This window comes from Argentina silus (genome assembly GCF_951799395.1).
Source record: "Argentina silus genome assembly, chromosome: 9".
NCBI lineage: Eukaryota > Metazoa > Chordata > Actinopteri > Argentiniformes > Argentinidae > Argentina > Argentina silus.
Genome location: NC_139663.1, coordinates 17,855,772 through 17,882,572, shown reverse-complemented (window position 1 = coordinate 17,882,572; position 26,801 = coordinate 17,855,772). Strand labels below are relative to the sequence as shown.

The following is a 26,801-nucleotide window of genomic DNA, read 5'->3' as shown; positions in this document are numbered from 1 at the left end:
ATAGTTTTGAAAGAGTCATCAAGTTCATGTCGTAGCTACAGTGCGTCAATGAACGACTTTGCTCAATCGCCTCCCAAACCACAAGGCAAAGAAGCTATGACCTCACCAGTCAGGTTCTGCGAATAAACTAGGCGAAAGAGCTTAAGGATACATATAGGAGGTAACATAAAAATAATTCCACTCAGACACAATATTTTCCATCAAGGAGTCTGTAAGAGGAAGGAAGAGCCTGGTGGGGTTAGTCATGTGCAGAGGTCCGTCTCTTTGCCAGACATATCATTCCATTTAACCTATAATGGGGGGTTATTTTACTTTAAAATGTTTTCATTTATATATTTCAGCTTTATATCACATTGGGAAATTATTGTATAAGATATCACCTACAGAAAGTGCTGAAGTAAACATGGAAACACAACTTGTTGCTAACTTTGGGATTTTCCCTTGTAGCATTCCTTGTTTCAGAATTCAAAACTTGTCAAACAACACAACCCTTCACCTCCTTAAGTACATGAACACTACAGTTAATCTCCTCTGTTGATGGAAAAAAAGGTTGTTCAGATAAGTTGTGTGTGACAGTGATGTGATAGTCCCAAGTGTGTGATGTCTGTGCAGACAGCGATATTATCTGAAGGTCATAGCATTGAACTCTAGAGAAAAACTGTGAAAACACTGACGTGTTTTACCAACTCTGTTGTCAACTCAAGAAGCCCTATCCAGTCAGCCCCACCTAATGCACGTATTACAACTTAGCCTTCACGGCTGGAACACTACAACACATTAACAAAGGGCCTAATAATACCTCCAAAAGGAAGTGTTGTGAAACATGGTTTCTTTATTTAGTTCTGTAGTCACTACTAACAACCGTTCATACATCCCACTGACATCTCCCCCACAGTCCTCACTCCCTGCCACCTCTTCCTCAGAACCACTGGTCTTATGGTCTTAACAAACACCCATCCCAGTGATTAACAACATTTACTACTGCAGTGACAGGAGGGCCTCGCACATACAGACAGTCAGAACTGAGATTTTTTTTCCACACAGGCAGGAGTGAGTTAGTCATCTCCAGGTGAAATCTCCCTGTGCTCTGACCCGAGTGACGCCCCATTTTCTCCCTATTGATCCGGTGGACCACAGGAGTGTCAGACCACCTTGGTTGACTGGAGGAGGATGTCAGTCAGACCACCGGGGATGGAGGAGACGAGGGTTGGCTGTGGCTGGGTCACATTATAGAGGAGGGCTCACAGGCTCTGCTGGAGTCAGCCACTGTCTGTGTCATAGTGAGAACTAGACCAAAGGTCAGACAAAACATGTCTAGTTTCCCGTGTATGATTGGTATCAGGCCAGTATCAGGTTCGTATAAAGCCGTCCATCTCGAGGTCAAAACCATGGTCACCATTTTGTAAGGGAAATACCATAGCATAACTGCATGCTGCAGCAGTTATCCATTATCACCCATACTGTTTGGAAAATGATGCAGTTAATGACGCATCCACGTACTTGTTACAGTGTTAGCGAAATTTGGCAGTGAACGTCATTTTAACAGATTGTCTCTCTTTCTTTTTAATCACCACCTTATTCCTCAGAGTAAAAAGTACCTCACTGGGGGGGAAAAAAAAGGGTTTTCTCCCTGTTTCTTTATCTAAAAATTTTTTTTATTTTTATTTTTTTATCTCACATTTCTCACGCCAAACTAGATGGCTCCTATCTCCCTCTCTCTGTAGGTGTGTGGGCGGTGAGATGAGCTGAACAGAGAACAGAAAATTCCCCCATGGAGTCTGACACTAAGAGCACCAGCACCAGGGGAGGGAATACTTTCCTTCTTACACAGCCGTCAATCACGGCACACTGCTGTCCCGGTTTTTAAATGCTGCTGTCAATCACAAGACGCCTGTATGTGAGTGTGGTATATAGGCCTTTATGTTTGTGTGTGTGTGTGTGTGTGTGTGTGTGTGTGTGTGTGTGTGTGTGTGCAATTGACTTTGTGAGTGTGTGCGTGTGTTGCATGGAGGGTTGTTTTCTGTGGCTTTTGGTTCTTGGTGAGTCGCTCTATACACCCCATGTGATTTGTGTGGATGAGTCACATGTAAAATCCCATCCGACTCCAGCCGCCACCTCGTGTTGGGGGCCTCTTCATGGACATGATGGGCAGACCAGACACCCGATAGACAGACTCGCTCCTGTGGAATCTGTCTATAGCCTCCATGTCTCACCTCCATAGCACAGCAATACCCTGGGGATCCACTCACACACAGTACATACATAAGAGGATAGACACTTGATTCTACCCTATTTACACTACAGTGATGTGCTGACCTTTTATTTCCCATACTTACTAAACAGCTCATCCTAAGAAGGAAAATACCCCCAATTCAATTGTAACCGTAATTGTAACCGTAATGTATTTTGGACCGGATGTTCATATGTGTGCCACAGCAATTTGCTTCTCTCTTAAGGATTGCTCTATAAGTGGAATCGGGGTATGGTGGTGGCGGAGAGGAGGGGGTGTTAGCTGGTAGCTGCATGCTTAGAGAGGAAGGAAGCATGAAGGAGAGAGATAATGGAATCGAAAGAACGGAACCGAGAGAGCGGATAGGTAGACAGATAAGGCTTTATTACACAACAGGAGAAATGTGGGCAAGGCAGCGAGAGTTGTAAAGGGGAAAGGGCCCTTTCTGTAGTCTGAGCCAGTTACATTCTTCTTCTCCCCTGCCGCAAAATCACAAGGCTGTGAATTAATGACCCACACACGCATAGATATTATAATTATAATGGCTATCATGTGCTGATCCCTCCCTCCATCTCTCGTCTCTCTCTTTCTTTCTTTCTTTCTTTCTCTCTCTTTCTTTACTCTCTGAATCAGCCACTCTGGGCCACAGCTGCCAGCTGCTAATGGCTTCCAGATCCAACAGATCTCTTCCTCCCTCAGTTGTGTTCCCGATCCCGCTGTTTTTCTGCACCGTTTCAGTGGAATGGGCCAAAGTGGAAGTGGAAATCCGCTGCACTTCAGCCAATGACTCAGCTAGCCGGGCCTCATTTGAAGGAAAACCGCACCAGTGGTTTGGAGAAGTAATGGATTTTGTTTTTCATAAATCACGGTGGAGGTTGTTTTTCTTTTTTGTATATTTCAAACGGAAGGTCTTTGTAGTTGCATTACTTAAATATGTGTGTGTGTCGTGTGTGTGTGTGTGTGTCTATGTGTGTTTACACCAGGGAGCACAGAAATGCTGGTAAAAATTATTTACTCTTCCTGGAAACTGAAAAAAGGAGTTGTGTGTAATTGCTGTGGGATGTGTCTTGTGGTTAACTTATGCGTGTGTGTATGTGTGTATGTGTGTGTGTGTGTGTGTGTGTGTGTGTGTGTGTGTGTGTGTGTGTGTGTGTGTGTGTGTGTGTATGTGTGAGTGCATGCGTGCGTGCGTGTGTGCGTGCAGACTGAGCACACATTTATGTTATGTGCGGTTAGTGTTTTCATATTTTAAATTTGAATATATGTAATGAACTGAGCACACATTTATGTTATGTACGGTTAGTGTTTTCATACTTTAAATTTAAACCTATGTAATGAATATAGGATACAGTATGTGAGTACAGACGTATGTAGATGTATGTAGACTCTATATGGATGTACAGCTCGTGTACATCTGTGTGTGAAAGATATATTTTTCCTGCCTGTCTCCTTGAGTGAAAGAAACAGTGGCAAATGCATTAGGAGAAGGGGGGGGGGGGGGGGGGAGTACACGGGCATCATGACAGCTATTGTTTTGAACACAATGTGTGTTTGTGACTGATGACGGACAAACAGCCCCCGACAGCAACTGGCAACCCCACGGATGGAGCCTGACAGGCGACACAGAGAGAGCTGCGCGTGTCACAACACAACTGACAAACACAACCGACCAAGCCTTCGCTACAGTATCTCCCACCAATAAACAACTACTGCCCTCATAAAACGACGATACACTTCCACAGTACAGTATACACAAAGAGAGGAGACAGCTACGTTTGATATATCTACTACCTAATGATATTTTAATGGTAACAACCAACTGGGAACCCTGTTAAGGGGCTTTTTTTCCCCCTGAATTGTTATTATTACTCATTCTTACTCATCAGTGGCAACAGCAGCAGGAGCAGCAGCAACAGCAGCAGCAGCAGGAGCAGCAGTATGGCCTTACGTGCCACATACCACAGCAGCCACACTGGCACAAAGAGTCCAGTGAGACGAGGGCCTATCAATCACGTGAGGTCACTGTGGTTGAGAGAGAGAGCGAGAGGAGGCGAGTGGGACGGGGGCCCTTTTGTTGTATGTTAGTGTGTTGCGGCCGGTGACATCATCCTTTGCGGAGTCTGTCATTAAACACTGATAAATGTCCCGCGCGTAGAGGAGGGGTGGTCGGCTCTGGCGGCTGAGCTGTGTCTAATTGGGGGTTGTGGGTATTGTGAGTGTGGTTGCAGGGGGCCAGGGGTCTTAGTGGGGACTGGGGCTAGAGGCCCTCACCGCAGAATGTCGTCGGCCAGTTAGTGAAATGAAGCGCTTTGAGAATGGATGAATGGTCAAAGTAAAAGACAGACCAGAAATAGGAGATTAAAGGACGGTAATAAAATCATGTGGTTCTCTCGATAAAAATTTTAAGCACTTTCCATTATGCGGTTCTCCAAAACGGCTGTAAAACCTCTTTTCGATTTTAGAACCATGCCATCCTTTTACAAGCACACATCATCAAGGCATTGTCACACAAGTTAAAACAAGTATATGGTTGTAAGTGCTACCACCTGCAATGTCATGTTTTCTCTATCTGGACAGTGAAGCGCACTCCAACACTCATCACACTCAATAACACATTTGAGTGACAAACAAGAAGAGTTTGGCAGCAGTTCAAGGCCGTTTTAGTCCCCTATAACTGCTGCAGGTATCTCTACTTGTCATCTTCTGAAGTTTCAAAGTATTGACTAGAGCTGTTCAACCTCAAAGAGCGCTAAGTAACGGTCACAGCCGGCCGGCCAGCCAGCCTGCGGGCGCAGGACGCACAAGCAGCGTTTGTGTGAGTCGCTCGTCAAAATCGGACACGGTCCGCTGAGAAGCATGACAGGGCAAACTGTAGTGGAGGTATTCAAGCCCTGAGGAGCGACGCCAGGGGGGAGCGACGGTAGAAAAGAAAAAGTGATGACTCACCGAACTTCCCAAAATCCCCCTCCCCTTCCCGGTTTACGGGAACTGGAATGTTGTTTTTCTTTTCTTTTTTCTATCTCCCAGCACCAGCCGTTCGTCTCTTTTGACAGGCTGTGGGGGTCAGGCTCTGGGTTAATGTTTGTCTCTGCGGCTGTTTAATCTCCCTCCGTGGGCGAATGGGTCTAATTATGTTCGGTGGCCATTTGAAAGTTTGTTAGCGGTGCGGGGGAGGACAGGGCAGAGAACATTGCTTACTTTGTTCTGCACCCAAAACCAGAACATTATTTTCTTTAGAAAGGCTCACCAACTGCCAAAATTTAATTCAATCAATTTAAAAAGAGTAGGCAGGCTTAATGCTAATAAGATCGATATTAAAGCTGTTGACAATGGGTGTTGGCTGTTTAGGAAATCTGGCATTCATAATTGACTTGATGTAGTGGCTATTGAATCACTTAATTGGGGGGACTTCTTTAAGCTTTTGGTTACTTTGGCCCTTTCTAATTGCCCTGAATTTCTGGCTTACATACATAGGTATACAGCTGACATTTCCAGGGATACTGGAGACCATGGGGACCTTTTCTCCCCATTGTTTTGTCTAGGAATGTTTCCAGTTAAAAGTCAGTCATTTGGCTTGAGTAAGTAGAGAGACCAATGGTCAGGCTACACTAATAATAATAATGGATATATAATGGACTTCATAGCACATTAATTTGCCTCAGAAACAAACATTACAGGTGTTTTGGAATGCATAGTCTACAGTGTAGGTTCTGTGTAGTCTACAGGCTACCTACCTTCAGGGCAATGTGAAACTACTGTACAAGCCTATAAAGATAACATAAATAACCCCTGTATTTGCAGTGTGTAGGCAGATACAGTAGACCTATACTGTTTAGCAAAGATGTGATATTTACCACTGAACACTGAGTCTACAAGGCCAACCCCACAGATAACAGTGAGGCATTGTGGAGTCAGGAGTTGAGCCTGTGTGTGTGTGTGTGTGTGTGTGTGTGTGTGTGTGTGTGTGTGTGTGTGTGTGTGTGTGTGTGTGTGTGCGCGTGCGGTTAGGTCTGGATTACTTTACCCTACAGGGCGTGTAGCAGTGGTGGTTGGGTGTGGAGCTGACCCTGCATTAGAGTTGAAAGGTCACAGGGGTCATCGTCTCAACGAGGTTCTAATCCTGACTTGTTGACACCACTCTTTCTGAAACACCTACAGAGTGTATCAGCTGGGCTCCCCTGTAATTATCTCTCCGGCAGCAGGTGTGAACATTTCTCCTGCTCTGACTGCCTCTTTGTAGCGCCGTGTCGTGACTCCTCCGTGCTTTGACTGTGTTTACTCTGTCTCTATGACTCTAACAAGAGAGTTCCCCACTTCAAAGGATAAGAAAGCTGATGGGATTGTGTTTAGGTTCGGTTGATCAATCACCGCGTTGGGTTTCTCACAACAGAGATCAGGCAATGACAAATTGACACGCTTGAGTTTACGTTGGAGAGGGAGAGTCATGGCAGCAAAGCCTGAGGAAATCAGACAGTCTTGTGTGGTCAGCAGTCTGTCACTCTGTCACCCGGCATGTCAATCAATGGAGCGGTCCATCCGCCACTGTGTGTGTTAAGGAATGTGACAGCCGTTCACCTGGTCCTGGGTCAGTCATTAGGTGCTGTCTGAGTGGATCAGTGTCTGAGGGCAGACTGCCCTGCACCTTTACACACAGACTGCTGGTCTGCTGACAGTGCTAAAGTCAGATTGGTAGAGCAACAGGTGGGCAGAGGCACACACACACACGCGCACACGTGCGCACACGCACACACACACACACACACACACACACACTACATCTGGGAAACAGCTGGAGTGAAGGATGCCAAGCTAGTGAGGCAAATGGAGAGAGTAAGGGAGAGAGACTGATAAAGAGAGGGAGAGCCTGGAGGAGTAGAGTGAGAGGAGAGGAGAGGGTGAAAGAACAGAAAAAGGAGGAAAGGTGGAAGTGAGTGTTGTGTTTCTATTTGAATTTACAACAAACAGTAAAAACACTTAAAGAATGTTTGACCAGTGTTCCGAGTGGATTCATGATCAACGAATGCATCATGTATGTGTGTGTGTGTGTGTGTGTGTGTGTGTGTGTGTGTGTGACAACTCTGTGTGGTCTGATGATGTGAATGAGGGTGGACAGGGAGGGAGGGGACTTCCAGCACTGACAGGGTTAAGTGTGCAGCGCCCCAGTGGAACTGCAGTCAGGCCAGATGCAGGCGGGTTGATTGCGGTGGACAGGTCCAGTAAACAGGGCCAGATTGCTGAGTCAGGTGGAGTGTCACTTTGGGTGAAGGGCTGCGGTTTCACTCAGCTCACACTTGTTGACAAGCTCCAAGTCCTGCTCTGTGATTAAGGTCGTTAGTGAAGGGCATCAATTAGTTGGGCTGCAGCCGTCTGCAAGAGGATTGAGGGCTGGGTGGTTATGGGTGTGTGTGTGTGTGTGCGTGTTTGGGGAGAGTATGGACAGGACAAAATAGGGAAGTTGTGCAAGGTTGGAGGTGTGGTGGACTTCGTTAAAGATTCGTTAAAAGTTGGCCTCACACCCTGGCGTAAGGTCAAGCTGCCAGCTAAGTGCATATATATTGCACTTAAAAGTAACCAAAAACATAAACACACATGATTCACGTACATACACTCGCACACACACACACTCTCTCTCACACACACACACACACACATTCGCAGATACAATCATCCTTAGACGATTACGCATATTCGCATTCTCTGAGCTAATCATTTCCCACTCTGCGCGATTGATTTTTTTTTTAGTAGGCTTCCTCTCATCTCATTTTACTGATACAGCACTGTACTTCATTGTGCCAGCAAGCCTGGTCACGTACATGTAGCCACACACCCATCATCCCCAGTATCAATACGGCCAGTGCTCTGCTAGTGCCATCAGTGATCCTGGCATGGCAGCCTCATTGGCCACAACAATTTGGTTAAAGGGCGTATGGCGTGTGTCTGAAAGGGCAAGGACTAGGGTGGCGCACATTGTTCCTTTGTTTAGGCTTAAGCGTGTGGGCGAGGGCAATGTATGTGTCTACAACACCTCACCCCGTGCTGACTGAGAGGAACAGGTTTAGGTGTACGTCTACCCTGTTATTAGTCCTCCTCTGCAATTATTGCATTTATTACACTTAAATAACAGTACCTCCATCTCCTTTTAGCACAATTTGGATGTTTGCTATTTGTATCTGGTGACAGAAATATGACATAAAGCCGTGCACGTTACATAAACCAATCAAAACCGAGCGCTGTTGACAACGGGAGGGCGTGTTGGCTTTGCTATGGCACGATATGTTCTTATCGTGCCACTGGGCTCGGGGCAATATGGGCCAAGTCTTACCTCACATACTGTAGGCTGAATGTAGTTGACAATGCCCTCTCATAATGTGTATACTCGTGAAATACATGATTATATACAATCTTGCACTGTTATATCATATGGTGGAGCCACAATGCGTGTTCCCCTGAGGGGAGGTCACCCCCCCCCCCATGACACTCTTGACAGCTCCAGAGTCAGAGACAGATCTGTTCAGATGATTTGCAGAGAGTACCTACTGTATGTCCGACAGCATATGCCTCAACATGCTATTTTAGATACACAACATACAATAGATCAGTGTCATATCACAGCTGTACAGTAACTTAACAACAATATGGGGTAGAACTAGGCCAGAGTCAGATATCAACGATACACACTGCTAAAAAAAAAAGCTTTTCATCTTCCAGGGTGTTTGTATCAGCTTTCCAGTGTGTATAGCATGTGTTCATGTTCATTGTGCACTTGACAATGGGTCCCAGTCTCACGTTGCTCAGAGTGCCAGCCCACCTGATGCCCTCAGGGGGGGTTGGTTCATAATCACAGGGACGCTTGTCGGGACTCTCCCAAGGGGAGGCACTCGCTACCCGGCCACGATGACTCACACTACGCTGGCCATGTGCTGCCTCTGTGTGTGTGTCTGTGTGTGTGTCTGTGTGTGTGTCTGTGTGTGTGTGTGTGTGTGTGTGTGTGTGTGTGTGTGTGTGTGCGTGTGTCAGAAATAGAGAGAAAGAGAGAGAGGGGGAATTACCCACATCCACACACACTCAAACTGTCAGCAATGTCAAACAAAACCGTTTCTCATGTAGCAAACGTAAAACCAGGTTTTCAAGAGTTTTTCATGTGGCGAGTGATAGACCTGTGTGCCATATTACAAATATCACAGGTTATATCTATCTGTGTACCTCATTTTGCCAAAGCCTTTGTTTGATGCTTTGGGTCAAGCTTTAAAAGAAGTGGGTCATATGTTGTGCCGGTTGCTTCTGCTGTTGGCATGAGTCATGTTGAGATCTAGATCGAAACTTTGAGGGTCATTTAATTCCCAAAACAAAACCTGAGACAACCTTTACTGTGATACAGTGAACAACAATAAACAACATTGGTTAATCACGAGTTACCAAGCACGGTTACAACATGCAATAACAATAAACACTGGCACCATGAACTATGTGCTTCAAGTCAAGCGTCCCTTGCTCTGGCTCAGCACCTAGTTAGGGCCGGTCGTTTGTGTTTGCGTGCGTGCATTTGGTGATGAACACTCCCTCCTCTGGTTCCTGAGGCGAGATTATCGAGTACCTGCCACTGCCAAAGCCATAAATCTCTGGTTAGAGAGCGGGGGAGGAGAGTGCTGATAAGCATGGAGCCATAAATCTCAGTCAGATTTTTTTTTCGCCCTCCAATTTATTGCTTTTCAGTATGGCTATTGATGACCTCATGTCTGGAGATTGGGTTTTAATTGGACTTCTATGGATCTCTAATTTAGCCCTATACGCCCCCTCTCTCACTCCTGCCCCTTCATTTTCCTCTTTTTTTTCAGTTTGTTTTGTTTTCCTGCATCTCTGACACCTGGAAAAGAGCTGTGGGGAAACGGAACCACCGCCAACATTCCTACAGATTCCAGGGCCCAACGCCTGGGCACAGCAGCAGATTGTTGGAATTCTTGTACTTAAAGGCGCAGTGTGCTATTGTTTCTCACAACCACAAACTTAATTCATGTGCAGGGGTGTGTGAAGGGCATTGAATGATTTACTTAGATGTTTGCTTAGGTTTTGACAGAAACAGTGCCAGATCAGTATAACATGAGATATAGCTAGCATATAAGTGCTTGGTATCAAGTTTGAGTGTGTATGTTGGATAAACAAATTGAAACTTTCATGTTGAAAGGGGAATGATATCTGTGTGGGCTATTCAATATGGGGAAGGACTAGATGTATGAACTTTGACAGTGTTTGTTAAATGTCATGCGTACAGTTTTGGTCTGGAATGGTGTGACAATGTCCCCTAGTTTTCAGCTATGCAGTTGCTTAAAGTCCCTCGACATAATGAATAAATGAGGAACCATCCCCAAATTGTTTTCCAACTGAAAAAACCACAACATCTGAAAAAAATCCAACAATTACTCAATCTTTTTCTGTTTGCCCTTCCACCTCCACCCCTCTCTAGTTCCCTGGAGGACACAAGTGCGTCACACTGGGGTCGGAAAAGAGGAGAAGTACTGCTTTTTGACTTTCAGGAAGGAAACACATCTGGGGAATAAGGAAAGAAAGAACGAGTGAAAAGAGGAATTAGAGTGGAGGAAGAGGAGTGGGCCAAAAATAGTCAACCTCCTCTCAGGCCCTGCCAACCCCCCCGCCCCACCACTCAGAGTTAGTCAGCAGACCCCTCCCTCAGTGTATGACTAACTCCACCACTGAGCCCCCCAGCCATGAACCTCACTTCCTCCCAGGTCTAACACTCTCATTCTGGGTTACTCAAGCTGAGGCCCCTCTCTCTTAACCCAACACACACACAGCCACCCCTGACGTGTTCCCCACCGGGGGCAGGGACTGGGGGAAAAAGGGAAGGTGAATATTCCCCACTGAAAACCAGTGGGGTGTAAAGAGTGTTTCAAAATCAGGTAAACACAGTGCGTTATGGTGTTAACAAGGGAAAATGTGATTGTTTACAGACAGATACAGGACAGGCATATAGATAGATATACAGAAAATGTGGGGTTTAAAATGATCTGCTTCTGTGAGATGGCTTGTGAACAAGAGTACAATTCAGTTTTTTTTATCATGACAGATATCACTGAATAAATTAACAAGGCGTTATTTGTTTATTTTTGAAGATGGACACATTATGTAACATGTACATTGGCAGACAGTGAGCCGGTCTGTATGTTTAGACATGTATGATGGACTGAGGCTTGAATAAACATGTGCATTTCTACAGTTACACGGAGGGCAAAAACAGGAACTCTAGTTAGTGAAATATGTTAAAATCCCCAACCAAGGGCTGTTAGGTGTCCAAACAGAGTTGATGGAAAGGTCCGGATGGGAGGGACAGGAAGTGAACCAGACATTTCATACAGGTGTTCTTGGAGAGCAGGTACAGTGGGTGTGGAGGGAACTGAACTTGTTGGCTGGCCAGAGCAAACAGGAAGTTGGCAAATACACCATGAAGCGCATGTAGATAGACTTAGTTTGTAACGTGAGAAGGAGAGCGGGTAAGGTGTGGGCTGGGAAATACAGCACATAGGAAAAGGAGAGTAGGTCTACGTGTGTGCCTGCATGTTACTATACTGGGAGGCCTCTCACATTGAGCTGTTAAAGCATATTTTCACTAACAGATCAATGTGAGAGCTATTTATAGTAGATAGAATACCACTATATACATATAGTCTATACTATATACTCTATAGTGAGGGATATACACTCTCTCACTCAGCACTTTGTGAAAAGTAGATATTTTCAATATGGTTGATTGCTTGCTTTGATGTAAAGATTAATATAGATAGCCATTTGGCTTCCCCGGGTATTTGGAAAGCTCTATATCAGAATAATATATCATTCATATATTGAATGTAGAGGGAATATGGGGTATGTATGCTATATTAGATGATGATACAGTTTGCTATGGATTCGGCCAACTGGTCATTGTGAACCATATGTGTTCTGTTCTGGATGCTCTAGCTCTGTTATAGCTTTTCATTTCATTTTTCATTTTTCTCAAACACTTTGTTCATGTCGGCAGCAAAATACCTTATTTCAGTGAACATAAAAACACCTGTGCTCTTTGAGTCTGATCAAGTACCTTGTCAACTTGAGCCATCTAGTGTTCTTTTGAGGAACTGTTTTTTTTAATTATTTGTACAAGTGAAATATTGTTTTGACATATGCCACTCTATGTCTATGAAATGAACTGAATACGAACATTTATGGAAGTATATATTTGCTGGCTTCCATCATGCCATGCCATCATTCGCATAGCTATCGTTACGTTACGTAAAACTAGCCGTAAATTATAATCTAATCTAGGTATGGTTTACTTTGTTCAGGACGACACAGACAGACACACATACAGACGCAGTCAGATGAAGGCCAAAACAGGTCAGCAAAAATAATCCGTTACCATGACAACGTTCTTATACGGAGGCCCGCTGGGGTAGTTTACGCAACTGAAACGCGAAAGTCAAGCTAGCAAACAGGAGGCCAAGGTTGGCTGACTTGCGTGAAAAGTGCCTGGTGGAGTGCAAGATATAAAACAAATTCGAAGTCTTGGAGCTGAATCCATTCCTTGTCTGCTTGCCGCACATAATCATTAGACAAAATGAGTTTGGATAAAGCAGAGCTATGCGATTCGTTACTAAATTGGGTAAGTTTTCTTTATGATTGCTAGCTCGATCGCTAGCCAGAGTGAAGTCGTCATCCAAGCCGACCTCAGTCTCAACATCTAGCTAACTCGTGTGAAATGTAACAGGTGGCGAAATCAAATAGGTATTTTTGCATGTAAATCAGGTAGTTTAGTTAGCCAGTGCCTTAAAACAGCTCAAATAAGATGGGCAATTTAGCTAGCTTTACCTACCAAACATGTTAGCTTGAAAAGTTAGTACGGTAGCTCGTTCGTTTGTTTTGGTCTTCCCAGTAGCCTATCACAAATCGCCTGCGTGGACACGCTTCAAAGTTTAACTTTACTGATTTATTTATGCAACAGCTCAAAGGTCTAGCGAACCACCCAGCATCACGGCAGCTTGCTTGCCAATAAGCCTCCTCATAAATGTTAGGTTTCTAAGAGAAAATCCCCTATTTTTGGCAATCATCCAATGTAAGGTGTAGCTATAGTATATCTAGGTTTAGGCAATTTGAATAGTTTACTAAATAACTTTCTAGCCGACTAAGTAGCTAAGGTCTATTACACAGTAGGAAGAAAGCTCCCACCATAAAAGCACAGACAAATACACGGCAGGATAATCGGCACATGTTGAACGCCGCATTATTTGTAAACAGTGATCAGTAATCCTGAGTTGAGATGTAGGCCCAGTTGTCCCCTCATTCAGCTGTAAATTATGATGATACAAAAATGAATTTATTTACCCCAAGTGCTTGTTTTGTGTGTGGTAGACTGTTACTTGTATTGATATACTGTTACCAGTGTACTTTATGTATTGGTTGATGCAATGTTTTTCTTTTATAACTTATAAACTATTGCATTAAATAGAAGAAAGGATTGTGTTTGAATGAAACACTAACTTTGTTCTCTCCTTGGTCTCCCTCATGCCCCAGCTGCAGACGTTTCAGGTGCCCTCGTGCACCAGCAAGCAGGACCTGACAAACGGAGTGGCTATTGCTCATGTTCTACACAGGATGTAAGTGTGTATTTGTGTGTTTGTGTTACAAAACCTATGTGTTGTGGGATTGTTTATAATGGTGGTGCTGGCATTGCCTAACGACAGACACCTGCTATTATGAGGCAAGGGAAAAGCACACTGAGTTTCAACTCAATTGCACAACTTTCAACTCACATTTCACTAGCAGAGTGGCAATGGTGCAAGATTTGTTTGAGTCCCATTCAATCCCAGGCTTTCTCAGTTCCCAGGCTGTTTTGCTTATCTCTTTCACACAGGCATTTGATTTTACGGGTACATACTTTGAATAAAGCCTATCAGAGCCAATGCAATTATTTATGCAAAAATATGAGCTGTGTAAAGTTAGATTAAAGGGCTAGTAATGTCTGTATTTGCTTTTAATTATGTTTTCTTGTGAAAATAAGTTACTCAAGGTCTGGGTCTTGTACGTTCTGTGTAGGTGTGAGTTTGTGCAAGCAGATGTGAGTTTGTGCACAGGCCTGTCTGTCCATTTCTGGGTACTATCTGTCCAAGCCAGATGACCTTCATTCTTCACGTGGTGTTATATTTGTGTACTTTTTTGAACACACACACACCAAAACACAACAATGTTCTGTGTTTGTATCATACACTGGGAACAAACAGTGCTTTGAAACTCAGTATGAATTAAGCAATTATGATTGATTCTGCCATGGAGCTCTGAGTATTTTACATACTGTATGTTCCTCCATATCTCGCCTCGAGTAAGCTTCCAATGTTCACCCTTTTTGTGTCACACACAACGCATATGAGGGAGGGGGGGGCTGTCATAAAGAAATGTCATTCCGTTTTTCAGCCAGGAAGTACATTGCCCTGTGGCATCGTCTCATTCATAGTGTTTCCTGTGCTCTCGTTAACAGAGACCCCTCCTGGTTTAATGAGACATGGCTTGGCAGGATCAAGGAGGAGAGTGGGGCCAACTGGCGCCTGAAGGTAGTGTGTGCATGTGCGTGTGCGTGTGCGTGTGCGTGTGTCTCAGTGTGAGACAGCAGGATATGATGCAATGCCTCTTGGCTACTAGATAACCTAAGAGTGACCACTGGCCACGCTGACATTTTTACTAATGGAAGATTAGTAAAGATTAGTGTTTTTATCTTCCGGCAGGTCAGCAACCTGAAGAAGATACTTCAGAGCATGCTTGAGTATTACCATGATGTGAGTAGAAGCATTTCCTCGTTGGTGACCACGAGACAGACACAGACAGATGTCATTGATGCTCTTCTGTTAAGACGTCTATTCTACAGCTTTCCTCTACTAGTATGTTTGCGATTTCATGCCTATCTTTTCTCAATATCCCACCTCATTTCTCTCTCTCCGTGAACAGGTGCTGGGCCACGCGGTATCAGACAAGCACCTGCCAGACGTCAGTCTGATAGGAGAGATGGGAGACGTGACGGAGCTGGGCAAGCTGGCGCAGCTGGTCCTGGGCTGTGCAGTCAGCTGTGAGAAGAAGCAAGGTGAGCTGGAATAGAGGAGGCCCTGGGAGGGTGAAAGGCAGCCATGTGCAGAGAAGACTAACAGGATTAACTCCCCAGTCAAATCATATGACACATGAAAGTGTATGTCTGAGCCAGGGGTTAATGCTGTGGTCTGGTTGTCAGATGAGTTGATAAACTGAATTATTTATATATATATATATATATATATATATATATATATATATATATATATATATATATATATAAAATCATCAGTGGAAAGGATTGAGGAGACGGTAGTGGAGACGGTAGTGGGCCTGGTACGTAGATTGAAGACCCATCTCTTCAGGTTACGTCTTAACGGTCCCTCCTAAAGACCTCTTCACCCCCACTACCCCCCTGTACAAGTTTCTCTCCTGTTAAAAAATAATAATATTTCATTGTGCATTGTGACTGCCTATGGCCCCTGGTCCAAGCATTGATTACTTTATCTTATGATGACTGATGGAGTGATGATTCACTTATTTAAACAATGTATTTGTTGTAAGTCGCTTTGGATAAAGGCGGCTGCTAAATGCCATAAATGTAAATGATAATCATTGGTCACATTTTTTTCTTCCTCTTCAAAGAGCAAATCCAGCAGATTATGACCCTGGAGGAGTCCGTCCAGCACGTTGTCATGACAGCCATACAGGAGGTGAGAGACCTGAGTCTCTTTGTGATCAGATCAAAATATGTGTATGAAAGCACCCTTTATTTCACCAGAAGCCTTGTCATACTTGACAAGATTATCCTCTCAGAGGACTATAAAACATGCAACAGATCACCTATTGTTGTCTTCCTCCCCTCTGTATTGACAAAGGGGTTGAACATGTGATCTCTCTGTTTTCCTGGAGTTTGAACCAGCCCCTTTCGTTGATTGGTCTTTTTTTGTTGTGCAGCTCTTAGCCAAAGAGCCAATGGAACCAGGAAGTCCTGAGACCTACGGGGACTTTGACTACCAGGTGAGGCCCCTCCTTCTTTACACCCTGGTTCTCTGAACACATCTACCCCCCCCCCCCCCCCAATCTATTCTTCAATAGCTATCTCATTTTCACCTCTCTTTTGTGTCTTCCTTCTCCTCCCTTTCTGTCTTGTTCTACCCCTCCCTCCGTCCTCAATAATTCCCTGTCTGCCCCCCCTCCTCTCTCTCTCTCTCTCTCTCTCTCCAGTCCAGGAAGTATTATTTCCTCAGTGAGGAGGTGGAAGAGAAAGAGGACCTAGGCAAGCGCTGTCGGGACCTGGAGCACCAGGTAGGTAGAGAGAGACGGGGGGGGGGGGGGGGGGGGGTAACTGTGACCTGACTAGTGTTAGCATGCTGAGTGTGACTGTGTATCTGCACCTCTGTGCTTTGACCCCCCCCCATTGATTTAGCTTGGCTGGGGTTTTGCCTGGTCTGGTTTGACTGGTTTCCCCCTGACAGTTTGTTGTGTAAACTATGCTGACTGTGTCGCCACTGATTAAAGGACTGTTATTGGACCGTAGGATACCTCAGATAACCAGTAATGACATCACATTCCTCACAAGTTAGCTCAGTATTGAAGACGCATCCGCATCTATCTATTCCATCTATCTATTCCATAGGCTTTGAGCACATTATTCATATCATGCCGACATACTCAGCATATTAAGAACTTGTCAGTAGTTTTGTCTTTTACTTTGTCCCTTTTTTTATCATGCTAAAGCAAGCCGTTTGTCCCTAGAGTTCAGTGTAGGGTTTCGCTGTTTTCAAACTGGAGAGATGTCCCACAGGTAAGTAGACTCCCCCCCCACTTTTATTATCGGAATGCCAGCTTGCCTAACCCCCCCCCCCCCCCCCCCCCCCCCACACACACACACACACACACACACATGACTTCTTCAACTTGGACCCCCGAAACCAACATTCTTGTCCCATATCGTAACCCTAAGGACCAGTCTCTCTTTCTCCTATTCAGTCTCATTAGCTTGAGTCCGTAATGAGCACCTCCCCCCCCCCCCCCCCCTGTACCCACTGTAACAGATATCATTTAAAAACTCCTCCTCCCTGTTTTTGGACCACTGTCTCTGTTCCTCTCTACATCATGAGGGCCTGGTTGTGACCTCTGGGTGAATGCTGAACAACTGCACCATTGAGACAGTGGCCCACCCGCCAGGGACCGTAGCGCAGCAGCTGACTAACTGTGCTTTGACGGTTGTGCATGTGAAGTGGCCCAACCCTTGTGGGGAGGGGAGGGGGGGTGAATAATGTGCATGTACTCTTGCAAGAAATTGTGTGCGTGAGATACCGAGCCGCATGAGTGCATGAGACTCTCTTCCTTCGCCCCAGTTGTGGTGTGTCTTTTTTTTTTTGTATTCAGCATTTTTTTTCCCAACAGTATATGTGAAGTTTCTTTTTGGCAGTGTTCAGCGCTTTTGAAGAATACGTGTGAGTCTTTTTTGATCTGTGCTCAGCGCTTTCTTTGTGCCACTGTCTGCTGATCTCTGTCTTGTGCTCTCCTCTTCCACCCTCTTCTTACTGCCTCGCTTCTGTGCCACTTTCTGTCTTCTCCTCTCTGCCTTCTCGAACCTTGACTCCTTTCTCGTGTGTCTCTGTGTCTCTGTGTGTGTGTGTGTGTGTGTGTGTGTCTGTCTGTGTCTGTGTCTGTGTGTGTGTGTGTGTGTGTGTGTCTGTCTTCAGTTGGGGGTGGCCCTGGAGGAGAAGTTGTCCCTGCAGGTGGAGTCTCGCTCCCTAAGGGAGAGGCTGATGCGCTGTGACCCCCAGGACGCCTCCACCACCATCACAGGCAAGAAGCTGCTGCTGCTGCAGAGCCAGATGGAGCAGCTCCAGGAGGAGAACTTCAGGTCAGCTACTCCCTCAAATACAGGCCTCCGAGCCAGACACACACAGACTGACCTCCGGGCCCAACACACACACAGACTGACCTCCGGGCCCAACACACACACACACACAGACTGACCTCCGGGCCCAACACACACACACAGACTGACCTCAGGGCTCAACACACAGACTGACCTCCGGTTGCAGCTAACCTATTCCGCTATGTTCATTGATGATGTGTGAACGTACGTGTGTGTGTGTATGTATGTATGACCTTTGGGGTTGGGCGCAGGCTGGAGAACAGCAGGGACGACATGCGCGTCCGGGGGGACATCCTGGACCGCGAGGTGGCCGAACTGACTCACCGTAACGAGGACCTGACCAGCCTCGCCCAGGAGGCCCAGACCCTCAAAGACGAGATGGACATCCTCCGGTGAGCACAGCAGCCCCCCGTCTCCCCACTCAACCCCACCACAGCTCCGTCCCCCAAATTAGAACGCTAGTTCACGTTTGCGCTCGTCACGCTCTTTGGTTGCTTTTTTGGTTACGAACCCTCGATGAGACGAGCCCCCTGATGGACTTGTTTGTACTGTATTTGAATGAAAAGATCTAAACGCCCCCCCCCCCCCCTCTCTCTCTCTCTCTCTCTCTCTCTCTCTCTCTCCCCCCCCCCCCTCTCTCTCTCTCTCTCTCTCCCCTCTCTCTCTCTCTCTCTCTCCTCTCCCCCCCTCTCTCTCTCTCTCTCTCTCCCCCCCCCCCCCTCTCTCTCTCTCTCTCTCTCTCTTTCCCCCCCCCCTCTCTCTCTCTCCCCCCCCCTATAGACACTCCTCTGACAGGGTGAGCCGCCTGGAGGCGCTGGTGGAGACGTACAAGCGGAAGCTGGAGGACCTGGGGGACCTGCGCAGACAGGTGCGCCTGCTGGAGGAGCGCAACACCGTCTACATGCAGCGCACCTGCGAGCTGGAGGAGGAGCTACGCAGGGCCAACGCCGTCCGCAGCCAGCTGGACACCTACAAGAGACAGGTGAGGAGGAGGAGGAATGGCGGCAATGGAAGATGTGGAGTTGGATGCTTTTAGGAAGGAGGGGATGCTCTGGACTGGACAGTTCACGGAGACGAAGAATGTGAAATGTGTTTGTCGTCTCGCAGGTCCATGAGCTTCACACCAAGCACTCGTCAGAAGCCTTGAAGGCTGAGAAGTGGCAGTTTGAGTACAAGAACCTCCACGACAAATATGAAGCCCTGCTGAAGGAAAAAGAGGTGGGTGGGGGGATATATGAAAAAACTTTTCTACATTTACATTTATGGCATTTAGCAGACGCCTTTATCCAAAGCGACTTACAACAAATACATTTGTTTAAGTAAGTGAATCATCTGTCCGTCAGTCATCATAAGATAAAGTAATCAATGCTCAGACCATTTATTTTTATTTTTTCAATGCTCTGTAAAGGGATGAGGGGACCCACTCACTCTCCTCTCTTTAAGCCCTTTTAATCATATCAATTGAGTGTTTTTGAGTCTTATTTCCATTGTTGTGTTGTTTTTGCAGCGTTTGATCTCGGAACGGGACACGCTGAGGGAGACCAATGATGAGCTGAGGTGTGCGCAGGTCCAACAGAAGTGTCTCAACCAAACAGGTGAGTCCCAGCACCCACGTGACCATACAACTGTAAAAACATCCAGAATTATTTTTGAATGAGAAAATAATTTGGGGGGGGTGGGGGCGGGTTGCTTTGGAATGTACCTATAAATGAAGCATTGGTCTGGAAATCTGCTCATGTTGTCATGGAAAGGCTGAAGGTGCCAATGTGATTTATTTTCTCCCCAAACATCTTGGCGCTTTCTATCACTCTCTCTCCCCCTCCAGGTGGCTTGTGTGACGACTCTGACACATTAGGAAACCTGGCCTCCGAGATGATGCCTACAGAGTTCAAGTATGTGCGTGCGTGTGTGTGTGTCTGTGCCTGTCTGTCTCTTGACAACAGATGAAGCTTTTCCCTCATCCTATCAATAGACCTGCAATGATGTCAAAAAGCAATGACTCACTCTCCAATGTGCCCCACATACATTTTCTGTATTCCACTGTGGCAAATGGCTATGGACCGACCCCTCCAAACACAGTCTATTTATGGAGCTAGAATGTGCCATTGGTTCTAAGAATACCCCCCCCCCCCCCCGGGTCAGATGGTCTGATTGCTGTATATATGGATAAGGTTGATGAACTATTGGGCTGGGAGTACAGCACTCCTGTCCTTGACCCGTCCTTCCCCCCCGCAGGGAGACGGTGGTGCGTCTGCAGAGTGAGAACAAGATGCTGTGTGTCCAGGAGGAGAGCTACAGGCAGGGCCTGGTCAAGGTGCAGGGGGAGCTGGAGGAGTCCCAGCGCAGCCAGAACACCCTGGAGACCCAGAACAGGTGTGTGTTTGTGTGTGTTTGTGTGTGTTTGTGTGTGTGTGTGTGAATCTGTGCATGGGGTGTGTGTGTGTGTGTGTTTTGTGAATCTGCGTATGGGTTGTGTGTGTGTGAATCTGCGTATGGGTTGTGTGTGTGGCGGGGGCACTGCCCTACCATGTATATTTCTGGCTGTGAAAACCCCCACATTGAATCCTTGGAGATTGGCTGGAGTTGGAGTTTTGCACATTTGTTTGAAAGGAGGTGTGATCAATCTACGTAAATGTCGCCCTCTGGGCTGTGTGTTGAATTGTGTGGGCCGGAGTGGAGGATGGACAGCAGAGGGCCAGATTGTCCAGCCTGCTGCCCGTACTGTGTGTGTGTGTGTGTGTGTAAAGCGTGTGTGTAAAGCGTGTGTGTGTGTGTGTGTAAAGCGTGTGTGTGTGTGTGTGTAAAGCGTGTGTGTGTGTGTGTGTGTAAAGCGGTGTGTAAAGCGTGTGTGACGCCCGGCCCAGAGTGTGGGAGGCGTCCTCAGTAGCAGCAGGATGAGGGTCGTGAGCTGCGGAGCTTGACTGGAGTGGCTGAATCTGCTCTTAGTGAGAGGGGAGAGTGGGTGGGCTGAACACCGGGGGAATAGATTTATCCAGAAGTTAATGTACCAGAAAATGACCTTGGCTGAAGCCTCTCCCACTCAGAGCAGCCATGTTTACCTCATTAGTGTCGTCCTCTCTCTTTCTTTTCCTTTCCCTTCCCTCTCTCCTTGCCCTTTACCCCCCCCCCCCCCCCAATTTGGTCTCTTTCTCTCCCACTGTCTTTCTCCTTGTGCCTCTATCCAGGTTGAACCAGCAGCAGATATCTCAGCTGCGTTCTCAGGTGGAGGACCTCCAGAAGGCCCTTCAGGAGCAGGGCAGCAAGGCTGAGGACGTGAGTGGAGAGACGGACCTTTCCTCCCGTCCACCCTCCCCTCTTCCCCTAATGTCCTCTAACTACTAATCACTGACTACAGTCTTCCTCAGATCAAACATGATGGTGTCCTGCCAATCGGGAAATATAGCCTTAATAACAACCCATCACTTTGTATGAATCAGAAATCATATTTACTCTATGGATCTTAGTTATCTAATGACTCATTCAACCTCCTTTGAGAGGCAGAGGAAATCTCTGATGTCAGTTTTTAGTCCCTCTCTGTATTGAACTGTGTATATATAGTAATTGGAAGAAAAGAGTCTTGTTTGACCGCCTTTGCCTCTCTAGGACAGTAGTAGTGTCCCTGCCTGTGACCGCCCCGTGTGTGATTTTTGTGTGGGAAATTTAACCCGTGTTTTTGCTGTGGTGATTCACCGTTAACGCCTGCCCCTCTCTGTCTCTCTCTGCCTGCCCCCGCCGACTGACACTCTCCCAATCAGGCCATCGTAAGTACGGCCCCCTCTCTGCCCGCCTGGCCTCTGATTTGACCTGGAGAACTTGAATTCTATAGTGTATATGCTTATGATGTGTATATGTATGTATGTATGTATGTACATGTGTCTGCTTGTTTGTTTGTGTGTGTGTGTGTCCTGTCTATTGCTTTTAAGTGTTGACGACTTATTCCTTTCCCCTCCGTTTCAGTCCTCCTTATTGAAGAAGAAGCTGGAGGAGCACCTGTGAGTGTTGTTGTCTTATTGGTTCAGTTTCTGTGAAGGTACGTATGATCAGAGGGTAACACTGCATGCTCTTCCTCTGTGGTCCTCCCAGGGAGAAGCTTCACGAGGCCCATTCAGACCTCCAGAAGAAGAGAGAGGTCATTGATGACCTGGAGCCCAAAGTGGACGGCAACAGTAAGCTCGTCCTTGTATCTCCTCCTCCTAGGCTGTATTCAACTACACTGGCCACTCTAAAGCTTTAATTAATGTACTTTTATCATTCTTCTGCCACTGACCTGTTCTCACCTTCCTCTCTCAGTGGCCAAGAAGATCGATGAGCTGCAGGAGATCCTGAAGAAGAAGGACGAGGACATGAAGCTGATGGAGGAGCGCTACAAGCGCTATGTGGACAAGGCCAGGACGGTTAGTGTTCTGCCTCCCAACTTCATTTAGAGATGCACATATCATAAAACATCTTCAACCCTATTGTGTCATAGCTAAGGCGTTTTATCGTGTGTGTGTGTGTGTGTGTGTGTGTGTAATCTGCAGGTGATCAAAACTCTGGACCCCAAGCAGAAGCCCTTGACTGTGTCACCCGACGTTCAGGCCCTGAAGAACCAGCTCACGGAGAAAGAACGAAAGATCCAGCACCTGGAGGTAAGAGCTGCTATGTATAGTGTGTGTGTGTGTGTGTGTGTGTGTGTGTATGAGAGGATGCAGAAGATGCCTGTCTGAACCTCCCTATGCATGACCTCCTCTCCCCCCTCTGTGTGTGCAGCATGACTATGAGAAGAGCAGGTCCAGACACGACCAGGAGGAGAAACTCATCATTAGTGCCTGGTATAACATGGTGAGTTAGCAAAACTTCTGTCTTAAAGTGCCTGGCTGGTTGTGCAAATACGCATATGTCCAAACCCTCAGTTAGTAACTGGCATGTGCGATGACATGGTCTTGCATTTCCTAGTCAGTTGGTATCCACCCTGGCTCATCTCTCGTTTTCCCTTTTTCTCTCCCCCCCCCCCCTCCCACCTTGCTCTTCCAGGGTATGGCCCTGCATCAGAAGGTGGTGGGCGAGCGGTCAGGTCCCCCAGGCCAGGCCCAGTCCTTCCTGGCCCAGCAGAGGCAGTCCACCCACGCCAAGAGGGGCCTCGCAGCCCGCCAACTGCCCAGATAAGAGACACCCACCCTGGGGGAGAGACTGAGGAGGATGTGGAGTGACGAGAGATGAGATGGTCAACATTTGACTGAACATTTCTGCTGTACTCCTACTCTCTCTGTTCTGATGCCTTGACTGGACGCAGCCTCTCTTGCTCATCTGGTGTTTGTCACAGACTGCCGCTGCCCCCTGCTGGCTCTTGCTGGTATGTGATTGTTCTGGAGCCTCAGATGCTGAGGGTAGTAACTGCGCTGGTATCAAGTGCAATCAAAGCCGGGACTCATTTTAACAATGAGAGAGAATGTATGTCTCAATGAGAGATGGAGGGAGAGACGTTGAGGAGCATAAAGAAGCTGAAAGATTCATAATTGTCATGGATTTTTCATCTTTGGTCCCATGGTTTCTTTTAAGTTAAACTTTTTAACATTTTATGTATTTTAGGTTTTCAAAGGGTCCATTAGTGGGTTAGCCGGTCCCTGTGATGACAGAGATAGAAATGGATGATTTATGTCGTTATGGGGTCTTTACCTTTCCCCTTTTTTAACATAGTTTTTCATACATTTTCATCCTCATTGTCCTGTCCATTGCTAGGCAACGTAGATCCTCTCAGTGGTACTTTGATATGGAAACACTAATGTGATGCTGAGGGGTTACATGTTAAAATCATGGAGAGGTTTGTGTGTACTGATATGTATGCATCTGAAGACCGGCCATGTCTGTAGCTTCAGCTCACTACAGGGTCATAGGGTGAGATGTAGGTGAAACTCTTGACCTCAATGATACCTCGACAATATAGAAGGGTCAAAGGTTCTATATTCATCATGACCTCCATTTTGTTTTTGTGAATGTGTTCAGTTTTTTTTTTGTTTTTTTTCTGTAGCTGTATTCTCTTACTTGGGTTTCTGTACATATTTTATTTGTCATGATTTATGAAGGAGCTTTAAGAGCTGAATTAATCACTTTGAAGAATATTAGTATGTTTCATTTTGTTTTATTCTGTTAAACCTCAGCCTTTTTATTAAGTTTAGTCAGTCCATGTATTGTAGTCTTCATGTAATTCAGCAAACATACACAATGTACACAAAAGCACTTTCCTTTCTTTGATAATAGACATGTTCAGTGCCTGTTGAAAGACTACAGAAATGGCCATTTGTTAATTTAATACAGAGGTTGGCGATCTGGTCCTAGGATCTTAAACCCATCAACTTTAAAGACTGCACTTCTGTATGAAATTCCTGTAAGGAGAGATGGAGTGTAGCTTTCTATGTCTAATCAGCTTCTCTTTGAATGGGAGAAGCTCTCAAAGACTAACAGATATGGACCTTCAAGTCATAGCCATCTATCCACACAAATGCTGAATGAGCTTTTGTTTTAGTGTCATTTTGGAATGAACTTTGAATGAAATACTAGCATAAGCTTTGAATGAAACACTAGACCTTTCTGTGGACTAGATCCACGTTCTAAACGTCTATGATTTAAATGTATGCCCTCCCCACCTCCCACGGAAAGACTGTCTGATATGAATGTAGGAAATGCTAGTTTGAGGTACCTTCAAATAGCAGGGTTTGATCCCCTCTGCCCTGAATCTCAGATTATGAATATTGATTGATTATCATTTGATTGAAAGACTAGGGAGAACTTGATATACTGGACATTGTGCTGTACTGATCGTAGGTGGCAATAGGGGTTTTAAGCTAAGTTGATATACAACTTAGACCCACATTTGGGAAAAACTACACTGGAAAGGTTTGCACACACACTGGAACTTAACCACTCTACTGTATTTTGTTCTCAAAACAAATGATTTGTCATTCTTTTGATGGGCGTCAAATCTAATTGTTTGGGGTAAATTTATGCACCCAAAACCATAGACTCTACTTTTTAAATGAACACAGCACCTTATCATAAACACTACATCTATCCTATTATTACATTGACAGTGTCCCAGTAACACTTGTGTCATTATGTAATTTATCTTAGGTCCCCAATCTGTCTTGTATCAGAGAAACTACATTCTATAACTTGTACTAACCTTTGTAATTGTTTATTTATCTGTGCAATGATCATAACATTGTTATACCCCAGACTGAGAAACCACAGATTTGTGTATAAATATGTTGTTGTATCCTCTTATCATGGAATAGATGTGTTAATGTTATGCCACCATTTTGTATTGTAACTCAATGTGTGCATGGTTTGAACTGAAGGGGGTTTGAGTGTTTGATTTTTATATCTGGTGTCTTTATCCTTGTTTTTGTGTAATTGCATAGAAGGTTATAACAATTGAAGGGGTATAGGACAAGTTGTAGGTTTATAGTCCAATCTATTCTACTTTGTTGCACTACAAATAAAATGGGGACTTAAGATACAAGTTGAGCATTTGTCTTTTCTTTATGAATCTCACTGCATACATGGTGGACCACTCCAGACCAGACAATTCCTGCCCTCTCGATCCCATCCCCTCAACCCTTCTCCAATCCATCTTCTCCACCTCACCCCTCTCCGTTGACGCCTCCCTCCCTGATGAGCTGAACCACTTCTACGGCCGCTTTGACAGGGACAACAAGGAGGTGGCCATCAAGGCTGTGCTCCCTGCGGATCACCAGCCCCTCACTCTATCTCCCACCGACGTGTGTGCGGCACTGAGCAGGACTAACGCACGCAAGGCTGCTGGTCCTGATGGGATCCCCGGACGCGTCCTCAGGGCCTGCGCTGTGCAGCTGACTAAGGTTTGGACTGACATATTCAACCTGTCCCTAGCCCAAGCAGCTGTCCCCGCGTGCTTCAAAACCACCTCCATCGTGCCGGTGCCAAAACACTCCACTGCAATGAGCTTAAATGACTTCCGACCAGTGGCACTCACGCCCATCATCATGAAGTGCTTCGAGAGGCTGGTCTTAGCTCAACTCAAGACCTGCCTACCACCCACACTGGACCCCTTTCAATTCGCCTACCGGCAGAACAGGAGTACAGAGGATGCCATTTCAACGGCACTTCACTCCGCCCTGTCCCACCTCGACAAGACTAACTCTTATGTGAGAATGCTGTTCATTGACTTCAGTTCAGCATTCAACACCATCATCCCCTCCAAACTGATCTCTAAACTCAGGCAACTGGGCATCAACTCCTCCCTCTGCAACTGGATTCTGGACTTCCTAACCAACAGGCCGCAGTCTGTTAGGCTTCACAACCACACCTCCTCAACCCTCACCCTGAACACCGGCGTTCCACAAGGCTGTGTGCTGAGCCCCCTCCTTTACTCCCTCTTCACCTACGACTGCACACCTGTACATGGCTCAAACACCATTGTTAAGTTTGCAGACGACACAACGGTGATCGGTCTCATCAGCAACAACGATGAGTCGGCCTACAGGGAGGAGGTCCAGCACCTAACAGTGTGGTGCAACGACAATAACCTGGCTCTCAACACCAAGAAGACCAAAGAACTCATTGTGGACTTCAGGAAGTCTAAAGCTGGCGCAC

At 46.0% G+C, this 26,801-nt stretch overlaps 1 protein-coding gene across 1 annotated transcript; it reads left to right on the top strand.

Annotated features, from left to right (window-relative positions):
• The first annotated feature begins 12,711 nt into the window (after positions 1-12,711).
• On the top strand, positions 12,712-25,689 carry hook2 (hook microtubule-tethering protein 2). The gene is made up of 22 exons (XM_083676912.1): positions 12,712-12,884; positions 13,793-13,875; positions 14,754-14,826; positions 14,998-15,048; positions 15,218-15,350; positions 15,941-16,008; positions 16,253-16,315; positions 16,523-16,603; positions 18,010-18,173; positions 18,443-18,583; positions 18,972-19,173; positions 19,299-19,409; positions 19,699-19,786; positions 20,017-20,083; positions 20,427-20,564; positions 21,377-21,464; positions 22,149-22,183; positions 22,275-22,357; positions 22,482-22,585; positions 22,712-22,819; positions 22,941-23,012; positions 23,205-25,689. Exons 1-22 carry the CDS (start codon positions 12,840-12,842, stop codon positions 23,334-23,336), a joined length of 2,130 nt encoding a protein of 709 aa, XP_083533038.1. The 5' UTR covers positions 12,712-12,839; the 3' UTR covers positions 23,337-25,689.
• The last annotated feature ends 1,112 nt before the right edge of the window (positions 25,690-26,801 follow it).

Bases quoted from the DNA above. Each gene is read 5' to 3' on its own strand.
- hook2 (XM_083676912.1), top strand. From the start codon at position 12,840: ATGAGTTTGGATAAAGCAGAGCTATGCGATTCGTTACTAAATTGG. The intron at 15,049-15,217 runs GTGAGTAGAAGC...CTCCGTGAACAG, and splicing joins TGCTTGAGTATTACCATGAT to GTGCTGGGCCACGCGGTATC. The intron at 16,316-16,522 runs GTGAGGCCCCTC...CTCTCTCTCCAG, and splicing joins ACGGGGACTTTGACTACCAG to TCCAGGAAGTATTATTTCCT.